This window comes from Chlamydotis macqueenii, chromosome 1, assembly GCF_036417535.1.
Source record: "Chlamydotis macqueenii isolate bChlMac1 chromosome 1, bChlMac1.mat, whole genome shotgun sequence".
Classification (NCBI taxonomy): domain Eukaryota; kingdom Metazoa; phylum Chordata; class Aves; order Otidiformes; family Otididae; genus Chlamydotis; species Chlamydotis macqueenii.
In genome coordinates, this window is record NC_141556.1 from 65,379,420 (window position 1) to 65,395,619 (window position 16,200).

Below are 16,200 nucleotides of genomic sequence, written 5' to 3' on the forward strand. Positions count from 1 at the left end.
ATGTCTGACTAAGTAAACTCAATGTATTCTACAAGGTTGTTAAAGAGGTGAGCATATCTTTCCTTTTACAAGGACAAATTATTTTCTGAGGCTTTGCATAATTATTTGCACAATTGTTAGGGAATTTGTAGGTCTGCTCCAGAGAGTGAAAATAAATACTCTTTCAGGAGAGATGTGGCCTTTGACTGAAGGTATATTTTATTTTGAAGTTGATAGGAGTCATTGGTTCTGGTTTAATTGCATCTCCTCCAAAGTACCCTCATAACTATTAACCTTGTTGCTGCTCCTTTGCCCTCTAGAAGATGACAAAAGTCCTGTAAAATTTTCTGGGGTAATTGTTTTGTCACTGTTTCTCTAATATATGTAAGGTTTTGTTCCTGCAGGCGTAAAGGGAAAATCATGCTCTTCGGCAGTTCGTGTGGGTTCTGACCATATGCCTGTGCAGAGCATGGTCATCTTTGAAGAAAATCTTTAGCAGGTATATAGTACAGTCTTAGTTTCAGCCTACCAAAATACTGGTTAGTTTGCTGTCTCAGAGGTCAGTATTGAGAATCGTCAACTGTTAAGATTGCTGATACCCAAGTTCATAACATTAGTATGATATCTTTGGCCAATATTGTTCAAAAACACAGTAATTTCAGAAAGCGTCACATAGAAATAACTCTCTTTGAATCTTTACTGTGCTTCCTGTGCCGTTTCTTGCCTCAGCCTGTTGCAGGGCTTGAGAGACCGCTTTGTCTCATTCTATTGACATAATTAGCCACACCTTCACCGGAGCTGTCTTATTTATGAGAGGGGGCTCAAATCTTGGCCTTATTTTCTTTTATCACATGAAGATTTGAATTGGCATTTGGAGCTTGTTGCTATAGCTACAATAATATAATTTCTCTGCTAATGTGGATCTTTGCATTCTGTAGTGCATAGTCAATCACTTTTTAGATGTCGCCATATAGAGATTATGTATTTCCTATGCAAAATATGGTCTGTCATGGATGGCTAGTCTGTTAAAACTGAGAACTCAACTGCTCGTGTAAGTCAACATCTCTCCCTGGCCTAGCTGAACAAAATAATACAAGTGAAAGAGCACGAGAATCCAACTTGGAGTGCTCATGCAATGAAGACAAAAATCAACACCCACAGAATAATCTTAGATGCTCTTTGAGAGCTTTATCAAGGAAGTTAGATGTGTTTCACATCACTGTCTAGCCAAGTAAAAAGTTTATTGTTGCAGCTGTGGTAACTACTGTTTTTGGCACCAGTGTACTACCAGTTGGATCATGAGGGTTCGAGCATTTTTCTGACTTTCTCATTCTGTAGGTGATTTTATATGGAACTTGTATCTTGGAGACTTATTTAAGCACAGAAATGGCAGCTGGTGTAGATAAAGATTGAAACTTCTCATAGAAATCCGATTAAAGATATAGAGTCTGTATTTTCACACCTAAAGGCACTTTATCTTTGCAAAAGCAGAACTGTAAGGATATTCTTGTGATTTTTACAGCAAATGGTCTTTAATCTGAATAATTTGTGTGTATGGGTGAAGTTTAGGGGTTTTTCAGTTGACCTAGAAAATTTCTACTGAAACTGTTTATTCTTACAGCAAATAAACTTTTTCTGAAAAAAATAATTCATTTATTGTTTCCATGGGTACTGATAGAGCTCTAGACCAGTGGTCTCAACCTTTTTGGTCTGGCATCCCTGTCAGTAAAAAAAAAAAAATAAAATTGAGCATGTACCACCAATATCTGTATATTTATTTATAAATTATATACATGTATGACTGCGATGTATTATATGCACTATAAAATATACTCAAAAATAGAAATTAAAGATTATTTTAAAATTAAATAAATATTATTTTTACACTTTAACAGTGCAAAAATATTTTCTTTTCACCGCAATGGATTTTCTTGCACACTTCTCCAGATTCTCACACCCCACGTTGGAGACACTGCTCTTCATACGGGGAGATGCACCAGGCAATATAAATAGGTGATCTAAAGGCCAGAGAGAAATTATCTATGAAGAGTTCTATGAGTTTTCTGATGTACTTGTGTTAGAGACTGCATTTAAAGCAGATGCTTGTGCCAGGGTTTGATCTCTACATGAATTAATTTGTCTTCCCTTCCTGCTTCTACATGTCTTGTACTGGGAATAGGAAAAGCCAGATGAAGTTTTGTAACACTGTGGTCTGTTTTACAGTGGCTTTTCACACTCATGAAACAACTGGATATTTACTTTGTTTATTGCAGAATGTGGGAGTACCTGCTTTTTTATTTCTGTAATTTATAGGGTAACTTGGTTCTGTTAATTCAGACTAAAATATTCTGATGTCTGACTTTGAATGCTGCTGATAAATTTGAATACTAGCACTGAGAAAATATATATATAATCTGTGTTTGGGATATCTTTGTTTGCAGACTTTTTGCTAGATACCCCTCTATAAATAAGCTTTCATGATCTTTAAGGGAAATTTAGAAAACTCAGTGTTCTGGTGTGATTTTCCTTCTGAAAGTTCATTGTCCAGCAGGAATTTATTCCACAACCAGCTTAGGAGAGCAGAGGGATCTGTGGTATATTCTTTAAAAAGAAAAAAAAAAAAAATCCTATCATGTGAGCCAATGAGCCAAATAATTTTTATATGCTTAAGGAAGGGGGAGTTTTGCTGGATCATAATGATCTTAAGACGTGATGATTCTAAATGTCTTTTTGAATGTGAACTTTGTAGCTTTACTGTATGCTGTCCCAGGAGTGAGTGAGTTTGCTTGTCCTTCTCCCTTACCCTCTTTCTTACCATATGGTAGCATGTGTTGGACATTACAAGAGTTTTTAGAGCCTGTTTTGGGTGATTGTGTGGCTTTTACATGGTTGACTTCATGAACTTATGCATCCAAGTCCTTAATGTATCTCCAAACACCATGTGTTATTTAAATGCTAGCTGTTTTAAAATTGATGGGAAGTGCCAAGGTGCAAATAAGAATATGGGCAGAGCGTTAACTTCTGGATAAGCTAAATACATGCTACTTCCTTATATGCTTTTCAGACCAAAATGGCTATTTGTCTGCTGTTAGTGTACTGTGATCTGGATGATGTTTTGTTGTTTGTTTTTTTGGGTTGGTGTGGGTTTTTTTTGTTTTTTTTTTTTTGTTTTTTGTTGGTACACAGTTGTTAACATATCCCCATCTTCTGTACATTTTGTACAGAAATTCGGCAAAGGAGAAGCTACATCACAAGACTATCTGCAATAACGTTACTGGTAAAGAGTTAGACCTTCAGTTAGTCACATTGGAATTTTATGTTATAAACTATTATACAGTGTTGATTAGTCCACATAGCTAAAGCTACAAAGTGGACTTTGTTTAGAAGTACAATTTGTTGCTGTTCTGAGAATCATAGATAAAAGCAAAACCACCTTTTTCCTCAAGTCCAACATGCGTCAGAAGCCGTAGCTGTATTTCAGGGTCAGTAACAGCAGTTGCAGAGGCTTTTTTTTATTGTGCTACTTGCTGCTAGCTACTTCATGCTACTTTGAAGCCAGAACCTTCAATAGCGTGAGAACACATCCTGACCTCTGACACCGCAGAGTGCACTGTGTTTTAGTTAAACACCTGAAGTTAAACGCTGTTGTGTTGCTTTGAATTTCGGCAAGGAATATTATGAGAAGAATTGAATATCCTATTGATACGAGAGGAGAATTCTGGAGAAGTCATCTTGTTAGTTGGCCAGTAGTACTGAACTCTGATAATATAAAACATCAAATGCAGAATGAGATTTCCTTCTGATGGCCTTATCTTCCCTTCTTAGAAGGGAGGTAATGTCTGGAAGATAGATGTCAAGCTCTCTATTCTGTGAACTTTCTAGAGATTTGGGACAGGAGTGAGGGAACTGCAGGGGTTCTGTAGACAAGTGTGATTTGAAATTCTTTTGATGGTTTTTTCTGTGGAGATGCAACCCTTGAGATAATGATGCTAAATTTAGCCACTCTCTAAAATACTAACATTACTTGCACATACAAACAAGAATTCGCTTACCACATAGCTTGTCAGGATTGGTTTCCAGTAAGTTCTTGTCATTACTGAAGTGCAGCAAATCAGTTTGTCCTTAGTTGCACAACCCAAGGTGAAGAAACAAAGCTGATTAGGCACTCAGTAAATTAAATTTTGTTTACGCCTTAAGAGATGTCTCAGTGCACTAGTACAAGTGGCATTAGAATACTACTTCCCCATGTCCTGATTTGGTTGATTGTCTTCAGACTTTTTTGTCATGTAGAATTGGTGGGTGCTATTTATAAAACAATGGACGGTTTCATAATTGGGTTTTAAATTATTGATGGTCTGTACTCACTTGCTAGTAGTTACGATGTTGACTTATTTCTATGCCTCTAGTTTTTCAGGGTGCAAAACTTCAATACGTGTAGAAGCAGGTAAAGTAACTTTGCCAGATAACTAGGATACCAGCTGGGGGAAAGGAGAGCAAAATAAGCCAATGTAAGCTTTTTTCACAAGTTCTAATTATTGTCTTTTTTAATCATATGTGTTACCTGGTGCACTTGGGTGCTCACTGCACTTGAGATCCAGTGTGGAAGGAGGGACCAAGGTTGTCTAACAGTCTTAAAAGATGAGGGAAAGGAAATCAAGCAACTTAATATTCTTTTTTTTTTTTTGTGGGCAATGACTTAAATATTTGGATGGAACATATTTCAGCATGTTTCAGTGTTGTATTTTTTCAAGCTCTTCTTGGTGTGTTAGCTCTAAAATTGTGTTGATTGGGTTATGTTTACTTTGAAGGGTGAAGATGTCAACCGGACACTTGAAGGTGGGAGGAAGCCTCTTCATTATGCAGCAGACTGTGGACAGCTTGAAATTCTGGAATTTCTGCTATTGAAAGGAGCTGATATTAATGTATGTACATCAGTTTTCAAACAGATGTTATGTTGTTAGGGTTTCCAATCTCATTCCCCATGTGAGGGATTGGTATAAGTGGCTAAATGTTTACTTAAAGACTTCATTCAAACTAAAAAATTGATGCATTTAAAAATATTTGAGAGGTGGTCTCTTGGAGACTAGAAGCTTAAAATTGTATTTATTAAATGTTTTTATTCTTTTTGGACACATTGGGAAAAATTGTAGCTGTAAGAAGTTTGAATTTAATTCGACCATGATTAGAAAAATAAATCCGGTAATCACATCTAAATAGATGTGTTTGCATGAAATACATGTTGGGAGAGACTTCAGAAGACAGCGTAGTGCATCCTTGGCCAGGACAGGATCAGTTCTGTTTAAATCAGTTTGCTTCTCACATTTTTTTTTTTTTTTAAGACATTCTTACTTGTACAAACTTAAACATTTTGCTGTAGCTTCATATGCATGGCTTATTTGTCATGAAAAGGGTTGGACATCTTGGCTATAGTTCTTAACAAAATGGCTTGAATTTTTCCTTTGTTGTCTGAAAAGATTATCTCTTCCTCAGGAGTTCTCCTATCTGGAGAGGAAGGAAAAATAAGAACAATTCAGTTGCTCCATTGCTTATTCTTTCCAGGACTATATTTTAGAGAAGACAGCCTAAACAATGTTTCAGCCAAAACTGGTTTCTGGAGTCAGGCTGGCTGAGAAATGGGGAGAACTAGGAGCAGTGGTCTTAAATTGGGCAAAACTAGTCAGCTGAAACCCCACAATTTCTATAATTGGCCTAAAAAATAGACAAACTTTGAGATACCTAGAAGCCTTGTGGAAGAAATATCTTGCTGTTACCTGATTGTTTTTTAAACAATGACTTTTCCTTTAAAAAAGGAGACTAGAAAATTCTGAGGAAATGCATTTCTGGATAATATTCTTAAATCTTTACCTTCACTCTACTGTTGACAAAACAAAATTAAAAAGTTAGGTGAAACTTTTTAATGCTGTGTGAAATTGTGTTTCAAATAACTGTGTCTCAATTTACAGGCTCCAGACAAACATAATATCACACCACTCCTATCAGCAGTCTATGAGGGCCATGTTTCCTGTGTGAAATTGCTTCTGTCAAAGGTGAGATACAAATGCTTAGAACAAGTTATCCATTACCAAATGTATTACTATGATTTTTTTAAAAATGAGATTGTGATGCTTCAGAGAAGTTGAGAACAGCAAATAAATGCTGTTTATGTTGCTAAATCAGAGGGTGTACTCTGATGATGGAGAAGATAGTTGAAGGAGAAAGTTCGAGGAATTTTGCAGTGTAGCAAAAGTAATAGTGACACCCTAAGAGAGTATTGTGAGCTCCAGCTAAAGAGCAATTAACGGCAAATTGGGCAGGAAAAAAAAAATTAATTCCTTCAGCAGACAGGGAGGAGTGGGATTTAGCTTTGGCAGCTGCTTAAGTGTTTCATGTGATGGAATCTCCACTGTGAAGTTGCTCAGAGGTGTGGTTTCCCTCTGCTTTTGCCAGATGACTGAAAACCGATCTGGGCTGGCAGTAAGGGGAAGTAAAACTAGGAAGACAAGCTTTCTCTATTCTAGAGCTTGTAAATTTTGTCCTGGGGAGGATAAACTTAATCTGCTCTGTTCTCCCTTTGATTCATGTTACAAAGGTGATTCATTTTACAAAGCAGTCGTTAATACAAGCATTGTTTTGTCTCCATTCATACATGCTCCTTCTTATTACACCTCACTTATTTTGAAAAGGGGAAGTTAACAGTGTGTTTTCAGTATATGAACCCACTTAAATCACTTGACCAAAGGATTTCATCCTGTGTAATGTTTTCATATGCCACTTCCAAGGTAAAGTTTTCATCAACTGCCTTAATGTTGCATGAATTTCACTTTTCTTCACTTCTCTGATCCTGTCTAACGTTAATTATGTCTTTCTGTGAAGAAATGCTGTAGCTGTTAATTTAAGATTTAAATGCTGCATCCAGCTTGCTTGAATTTGTTTTGAGGACTGATCCTTCATTTAGGATTATTGTACATGTTACAAAAAAAATCCCATATTGTATTTCTTTCCATCTTTATTTTGAAGTGTTTTGCGTTCTAAGTTACTCAAATAATAAGATGCCTTAAAACTTGAGTTCACACCTGAATTGTCTGGTAACTAGTAAGGCTGTGCATTCGTTGTAGTCATTGTCAGTGAGGGCGTTAAGGTCCTTCCTGAACACTTATTTTTCACACAGCTTGTGAGAACGTGTTGATCTCCTTACTTGGTACAATTTGAATAGCATTAGTTAAGTTCAACAGTCATAAAGATGAGACATTTTTGCAAAGATGTTTAGAATCGTATAAGAAAGTGAACTTGGACTAGGAGATGAGGTTAGAAAATGTTATTGCAACCGGATAGTTTGGGAAAGCTTGTAGTATTTTCAGATTTCTTCATGCAAAGCTAAATGTATAGAATCTGCTTACTTCCATTCACATGAGGTAGCTGATGAAGTATTTATGAACTGGAACTTTGTTCATCAGCTCACTTTGAGGCAGATCTTGTATTAAGAGAGAACATTCTCTTAATATAGTTATAACCCTTGTTTGAACATCTGCTGTCACGTCTTGTTTGTAACAGTCTGATTTCATGTGTTCTTTGATAGCAGATACGTGGGAGATCACATAGTTTAACTCTTATTGAAAGATCTAAAAAGTACTGACTGTTTAACTTCAACTGTTTAATGTTCTTCCTAGTTACTTTTGGAGTGGGGTGTATTTTATTATTGTTCCAAATGCAGGACAAATATTGAATGTCTGATGTTAGTGGATGTAAATAGTGGAACTGTAAATGCAAATGATGGACCAATATATTTAAGACTTTTCTTAAAAGCTGTTCTTTGTTGCTTTTGTAAATACTACACTTCTACTTACTGCTAAGAACCTTCATTATTTTACATGTACCTGCTTTCAGCTGCCTTCATTTTCTCTGCTACTTGATCTCTTGCATATATGGCTGGTGTCATAAAATATCCCTTAAGCTGTTGGACTAGAAGTCAATAACCTCCTGAATGTATTTTTAAACATGAAAACAAAAATAATGAATTTTTTTTTTTTTGGTCCTTTGACAAGTTTTGAGAACCAATGAACACAGTGGTGCGTATCTCCTTAGTCAGTTTGCATACCACAAATATATAATAAGTTAGCAGTCTGATCAAGTTAAAATCATGTAAGGAATAAAAGATTGTTCCTCTTCACCTGCTAAGATTAGATTTAATATAAATAATCCTATGTTGGATGCAGTTGTTTGATTTGGAAATTTGTTTTAAGCTAAGTGCCTTCTACAGTATATGAATTGTGGGAATGTTTGTAAACCTTTCATGTGAAACTCTTGAGCTATTGAGAGGAGGAGAGTCATTCCAAGAAATGGAATGTTTCAGACATTAAGCAGACATAAAATGCAAAAAATGTACCTTGATGAAAGTACTGAACATGAAAAAGGTTAGTTAGTCAAGATGACCTGTAGGATTTATGTAATGTTTCTGTTACTATAGAAGACTCATTCATCTGGTGGAAGTAAGCTGGTTACTCTTTCATGTAGTGTGACCACAGAACATTCTTTAAACGGTCTTCCTCTGAAAGCAGTAAAAGCATTAAGTGTTTGGCATAATTCACTTTCAGAGGATGATAAATATATATAAATAGTGACACTTAATCAAGATTGTAAGCTCTTAAACTGACTAGAATGATCAGAGTGGCCACTTGATCTTAAGCTGAAGTAGCCTGGGCTGCTGCAAACCTATGCTTTCTTTTGTTGATACTGATGATGATGCAGTTGCACAGTGAAACACAGCCAGGCTTCTTCTGAGCTCCTATTAGAAACAGTTTACACACATATGAAAAGTACTGGGGGACCTATGCTGGCTTGTACCAGTTCAGTCTCTACAAAACTGTTTAATGTACATGTCACATGACTAATAGAATTTTTGGTAGATGATACTGATAGTTGAAGCCATTACACCAACTATTGTCCCTGAAAAAGCAGCAATTTGTTTTACGAAGTTTCAACTTCGTAAAGCTAGTGGACGAGAAGCTCAATATGAGCAGGCAATGCGCCCTTGCGGCCCAGAAGGCCAACCACATCCTGGGCTGCATCAAGAGAAGCATGGCCAGCAGGTCGAGGGAGGTGGTTCTCCCCCTCTACTCTGCCCTGGTGAGACCCCGCCTGGAGTACTGTGTCCAGTTCTGGAGCCCCCAACACAAGAAGGACATGGACCAGTTGGAGAAGGTCCAGAGGAGGGCCACAAAGATGATAAAAGGGCTGGAGCACCTTTCCTATGAGGACAGGCTGAGAGAGTTGGGGCTGTTCAGCCTGGAGAAGAGGAGGCTCCGGGGAGACCTGATAGCGGCCTTCCAGTACCTCAAGGGGGCCTACAAGAAAGATGGGGAGAGGCTGTTTAGTAGGGCCTGTTGCGATAGGACAAGGAGTAATGGTTTTAAAATAGAGGAGGGTAGATTTGGATTGGATATTAGGAAAAATTTTTTTACAATGCGAATTATAGAACACTGTAACAGGTTGCCCAGAGAGGTGGTGGAAGCCCCATCCCTGGAAATGTTCAAGGCCAGGCTGGATGAGGCTCAGAGCAACCTGATCTAGTCGGAGATGTCCCTGCTCCTTGCAGGGGGGTTGAACTAGATGACGTTTGAAGGTCCCTTCCAACTCTAACCATTCTATGATTCTATGAACTAATTTTCACCAGGACTTTCCTATGATAAAGCACAGTTTGTTACTCTTGTTATTCCTCAGAAAGAACTGTTTTGGGGTTCTTAGCTTATACTTATCACACATGGAAGTTGAATGCTGTGCTAACGCTGTGTCAAATACAGATGACTTTCTGGAATAGTGAAGGCTGATGGTTTATCTGGGAATTGCTCGCAGTCCATGTACTGCTGAACTGATAGAGTCATAGAATCATTATGTTGGAAAAGACCTCTGAAATAAAGTCCAGCTGTCAACCTAACACTGCCAAGTCCACCACTAAACAATGTCTCCGAGCACCATGTCTACATGTCTTTCAAATATCTATGGGGATGGTGACTCAACCACTTCCCTGGGCAGCCTGTTCCAATGCCTGATAACTCTTTCAGTGAAGAAGTTTTTCCTAATATCCAGTCTGAACCAACTCTGGCACAACTTGAGGCCATTTCCTCTTGTCCTATCACTTGTTACCTCAGAAAAGAGATTAAACTACTTGGTGATCCTGTAGCATTTGAATACATATGAAAACTGGAGTGATACAAAAACTGCAGGAGAGTGTTATGACACGTATTCTAGTTTTTCAAATTATTGTCTCTGGAGAGGTATTAAGAACTCCCTAAACCAAGTGATTTAGCTCTAAGTTTCTTCTTAGAATCCCTGCAAGTATTTAAAGTGTGATCTTCTGTGAAAGGTAAGTAATCCCATAACATTTGGTTTGACCTTGGAAAGTGCATTCATAAAAAAAAAATGGTGAATTAAGTACTGTGAAGAATAATCATTGATGGAATTTCCTGGTGGGTTTTACAGGAAGTATTTTAAATGTGATTTTAATATTCGTTAGTGGTTGCGAATGAGTACTCCAGCAGGTTTAAGCAGTAATTTTGCAGCTTCAGGGAGGAAACAGCTCTATAATGCTGCTTTTACTCTTTGATAAATCCTTTGTTCAGTATTGAAGTTGTTGACAATGCTCTAGGTTTTAGGGGATTTTTCCCAAGTCTTCACCTATTATACTAGGGGTTAAATTAATTCAACTACTGCTTTTGTTTTAGTTGGGGTTTTTTTTGCCATCAATGAAGCATAGCAGAAAACATTTTGTTGAAGTATGGTTTTATGATTAAGGTACTTAAATATGTGAAGCTACAGTTCACCATAATATGGGGCCCCTCAGTACAAGAAGGACGTGGATTTGCTGGAGTGTGCCCAGAGAAGGGCAACGAAGCTGGTGGAGGGTCTGGAGAACAAGTCCTATGAGGAGCAGCTGAGGGAACTGGGATTGTTTAGTCTGGAGAAAATGAGGCTGAGGGGAGACCTTATCACTCTCCACAACTACCTGAAAGGAGACTGTAGTGAAGTGGGTCTTGGTCTCTTCTCCCAGTTAACTAGTGATAGGACGAGAGGAAGTGGCCTCAAGTTGCATCAGGGGAGGTTTAGATTGGATATTAGGAAAAATTTCTTCACTGAAAGAGTGGTCAAACGTTAGAACAGGCTGCCTAGGGATGTGGTGGAGTCACCATCCTTGGAGGCATTAAAAAAACAAAAAAAAAACCAAACAAACAAAAAAAAAACCCAAAAAACAACAACAACAAAAAAAAACCAAAAACAAAACCCAAAACAAAACATGTAGACATGGCACTTCGGGGCAGGGTTTAGTAGGCATGGTGGTGTTGGGTTGATGGCTGGACTTGATGATCTTAGAGGCCTTTTCCAACCTTAATGATTCTATTTTATTATTTGTGTGAGTATTGAAGTCCAGACACTTCTTCCAATATGAAAAAAAAAAAGATATAACCAACATAGTTATTTTGCATAAATGAAACAATTTGCATTGCTTAAAACAAAGTGAAATAGTTATGACTTTGCTTGCATAATTACAGTGCATACATAGGATTACTGATAAACACCTAGTGTAACTTATGGGTACATATATTATACTTTTCCAAAGGTAGTTTCTCAAAGAGCTTTTGTTACTTTCTTCTGAAGTTAGCATTTCAGTGAGGGCTTCCTGATGCTTTGTTCAGATGTTTTAGTTTTGGAATCAGCAGTGCTCAGTTTTTTTTTATAGTGTAATAAATCAAACTTGGATGCAGTTTTCAAACTGCAAAAGTTGAGATTAGAAATGATTGAGTGTTTTCAGGCACTGCTGTTGTGCTAATCATAGTGATTAGACATAATCAGTTACTGTTGTGGTTTTTGACAGGTTGGTTTTCACCATAGCACAGCTGTGGTGATCTCTGATGGTTCAGGGCTTCCCAATATGAACTGAAACAAACATTGATGATGTGGTAATTTAAATTTTAAAGATCAAAACCAAAGTTTTTGTTGGCATGTTTAAAATGTTCAAATAGTGTCACTCCTTCCAAACCTATACAGATTAAAGCTCCAATGTTGGTCTGAAATCACAGATTTGTTATAAAACTGTAAAACATAATTAAATGGTAAAAATGAGTATGTGAGGTTTTATAATTGAAACTCTTCTGTATGTTAGAAAAGACTTGACCTTCCATTTGGGCACAAGATTTTAATATTTAGATTAACAAAGAGCTGCTATGTGTATGCTAGATCAGCCTCCAAAAAGCTTAATTAACCTGTTATTACCAGTAGGCAATAAAACAGTATCATGTTAATTCTCAAAAACTCCAAGTACTGAAATGCACAATAGGTGAAGATGTTTTTACTGGCCTCAGCAAGGGATAGGTGACTTTAGTGAAGTACAATGAGTTAAATCTTAAGCTGTTATGGCTACCAGAAGTAGCATGAACCCTCTAGGTCGGAGTTGAGACATGCTTTTCTAATAAACACTTTTTTTTGGTCAGGCTAGAGATCAGAATACTGTATCCTTAAAACATATCTTTTGAAGAATTCATTTTACCTGTTCCTACAAAAGTGCCTTTAAGCTTTCCTTTTTAAACTATCAAGCTTTACTTATAGAGTATATAGCTTAAAAATAGTTTTGGGAATTCTTGCTATATCTTTCAAGTTTATGTAAATGTATGGAATATCATACCATAGACATCTCAAAGAGTAGACCTATAGAGGTTTGCAGAGTGATACCTAAAACTGCTCGATCAGCATGAGTCTCAGTTGAAAATGCTGTTTTGCTTTGACTTACTGTAATACACTAAAGTAATTAGCTTTGGTCTAAAGAGCACTTCCTGCTTTAAGTTCAGAGGTAGGGCTTGTTGTCTTACTACTACATTAATGAAAAGCATAAAGTACCATTAGTTTTAAAATATTTTTTTTTTAGGAATTTGAGGCATATTAAAATAGCTATTGTAATTTTAAACAGTTGTTTGAAGCATGTTATGACCTCTAAGTCTGTTCGCTTTTCTCATTTCTGCCTCTTCAGTACTATTAATAATGTTAAATAACATAATATTGGAAGATGTTCTACTGTTAGGGGGGAAATTAATTTTTAGTAGCTTTTGACAAAGTTGGAACTGAAAGTCGTCTTTGGAGTGTGTTTAACATCTTTGCTTTGCCCAGTGGCTTAAGAGGGCAAATATTCTTCTTTGTTATCACCTTGCCAAAGAAAGAGTTTATATTTGTGTGTGTATTAAGAAAAGCACATAACATAAACATAAAATGTTGACAGTTTTCGACTTTGAGAAAGTAGAGAATACTGTGGAGTCATTGTACTTTTATTAACTTTTTATGAAACTTGCTTTCAGGAAGTGTTGTACTTCTGAAAATTAAAGTCCTCTTGACCTGAACTTTATTATTTCCTTCCCTTTCTGTTGAATGCAGGCAGGAATCTTTCTGCCTGGCTAAGGAGCCATTCTCCTAATTTATTAACACTGAGTTTATTAAATGTTGTCCTCCGTAGGTAGTCATGACTATCTTCTCCTACGTTCAGTAAAAATGTTTTTAGAAACTCAAGTCTTGCATGCCTGTAACTCTTCAGAAGTACGAATGTGCATGAGGGTGGAATGTCTGTGTCTAAACTGAAAGTTCTCTTTATACTTATTAAAGTTACTTTAGTTAAAGTATATCTTTTATAACCTAAATGCTGATACATTGATGGAGAGTTTTTAAGTTAAAGTTCTTTAAACTCTGATTCAAGATGAATACTGGCAGGTCAGTTACTGCATAGTTCCATTTTTCTTCCAAGTTCCTTCAGGTTTTTCTGAGCTTAGCATCAAAGAACAACTTTGAAGCCCTTTTGATTTCCACATGGATTCTAATCTGAGAGCGCTATCTAAGCGGTAAAAATAATCAGCACCTACAAAAGAAGCCATTTCTACTTTCATGATTGCCTTTCTTCTCCCAGAATAAGATAATAACTGTCAAATTCTTGTGAAATCTATCAAGCTTTTTTTTTGGGAAAAATAAATATTTACCAATAAAAGGTTTTCCATGGTTTCTGCCTAAGTGTGTGTTTGCAGTGACCAGCTAGTCACTTCTTGGGAATGGACCAATTCAGCTCATGTTCATACCCAGCAAAACAGTGATACTGCAACATACTGTGTACTGTTTGGGCCAAGGATATTATGTAGTGACAAGAGAGAAAATGTTATGATTGCTTTTGTCACTGGAGTGAATACATTGCATATGCACAAAATGTATGCCTGTATTCTGCTACCTGGAAGGTACTAGAGAAAATGAGCTGCCTGGAAGGAGTTACTGCAGTTGTAAGTATCTCTCTGAATTCTCTACTGGAGTTCTCAAGACAATTTTGTCTTCTCAGGCTGTTTCCATGATAGCAGAAGCCTGTCTCCCTGCTCTGCAGCTGACTGCCACCAAACAAAACAGTCTGAACAGCTCATGTCTTGCACTGAGGGCCTGTAGGGGCTGCAAAGAAGACAAACAGCTCCAACAGGATCAGTTGTTGTTTAGCTCTGCTCAGGACAAAGCTATGCAGTCTCTTGCGCACTCCCCTCACCCTCCAGTGGGACAAGGAGGTGTATTGGTAAGGGAAAGAGGACAGAACTCATGGGTTGAGATTGAAAAAAAACTTAAGAGAATAATAGAAGAAAACAAAAGAGAGATAGAAAAACAAAACCCAATAACAGAAAATACTGAAGCACGTAATTTACAGTACAATAGCTCACAGCAGATCCTAATGCTCAGATTCCTCCTAAGTAGCAGGAGACTCCCTTCAGCACCCTCCACTTGCATACTGAGCAGGATGTCACATGGGATGGAATGGCCCTTTGGCTAATTTAGGTAAACTTCCCAGCTGTTGGCTAATTAATAACCTGTCTCAGCTGTGTCCCCCAGCCACAGGTGCTACCAGCTTCAGTTCCTCTCCCAGCTCAGGTGAAAATTAACTCTATCCTAGCCAGAACCAGGACAATCAGTTTGGTCAGTGGACCACAAGATGGACACTGCTGCTTTAGAAACCACTGTAAAACTATATTTTTAGAATGGCAGATTGAATATTTACAAGTAAAGAGGGAAATACTCCATGTTGTGAAAAGTAGAGTTGGCAGCAAATCATACTAATATCAGATTCAGTTTATTAGATTGTTAGAAACAGTTACCATGGGAAGTTTAGTGAGCTGAGAGTTGTCTTGGGAATAGACATGGTATTTTGTGTGGAAGTTTAGTGGGGTTTTATGTGTATAATCTCTTATCAGTAAGGAAGCTCTGGAAATTCTATGTCTGTTACGTTCTTAGAAAACTATTGGGTGTCCTTAATAGTAACTGCTTATCTGTGCATTTTCTTCCATGTAATGTAATTGAGAAGAGATTTGTACTTATTCTGCAGACTACATAAACTAAAGACAAAACTCTGCAATACGTGCTCTTGACAAAGTGCATCTACACCCACAGTGTTTTTCCTGTCATTTGATTGAGCAAATACACGCTTTAAAGTGCGACTTGCATATCTTCTCTGAAGACTTTTTCTGGAATCTAATCTTATTTTCAGGAATCATATCTCTCTGTCTTTGCAGTCAGTCCTATGTTCTCTAATAACTTTTATCCCTTTATTTAACTACCCTATTTACAGTTTAGTCTGGATTTTCCCTTTCGTGCATATGACTACACAGTGCTCAAAACAAACATAACTAGTTAATCACTCTTTGCTTCTCTTCTTTGACTCTCCTTCCATAATTCTGGCACTGAAGCTATGCCTCCTGTAGCCTCCCTGTTCTGTTTTGTTGCCTTTTAGGTGTATGCATAGCTCATTCAAAACAAACTTGCTCTGTTTGGGACTTTTAATGAGTTTGTGGTTTTTCTCTATGTAGCTGTAGGGATTTTTTTGAAAATCTGAGAGAAGCACTAAACCTATATGAGTGTAGTCTTTTATGATGTAGAAAGAAAATAGTATGATTTGTTAGTAAGTAAGCTCTTACAGACATTACCTGTCTAATTTAGCATGTGAAAAAGCTTGTTGGACCATAGATTTCATAGAAATATGTAACACTGGATTCTTGCATTCATAAGAGTAGTAGCTGGAAACAAACAAACAAAAAATTCTTCAGTTTCTATCCAAGATTAATTGATAATTTGTTGATCTTGCAACTTGCTGTGTGACAAAAGTTATTTGACTTTATTTTTCTAGTTCTAAAATATAAAGTTTGAAACTTAGATTTGCTGTGTATTGACTAG

General features: G+C 37.0%; 1 protein-coding gene across 1 annotated transcript in view; it reads left to right on the top strand.

The window, feature by feature from the left end:
* The window catches only part of MTPN (myotrophin), a 39,684-nt gene that overhangs the window by 20,044 nt on the left and 3,440 nt on the right, over window positions 1-16,200 (top strand). The window contains exons 2-3 of the mRNA XM_086754980.1: window positions 4,788-4,901; window positions 5,943-6,026. Coding sequence (XP_086611106.1) covers window positions 4,788-4,901; window positions 5,943-6,026 — 198 coding nt within the window. The remainder of the gene's footprint in view (window positions 1-4,787; window positions 4,902-5,942; window positions 6,027-16,200) is intronic.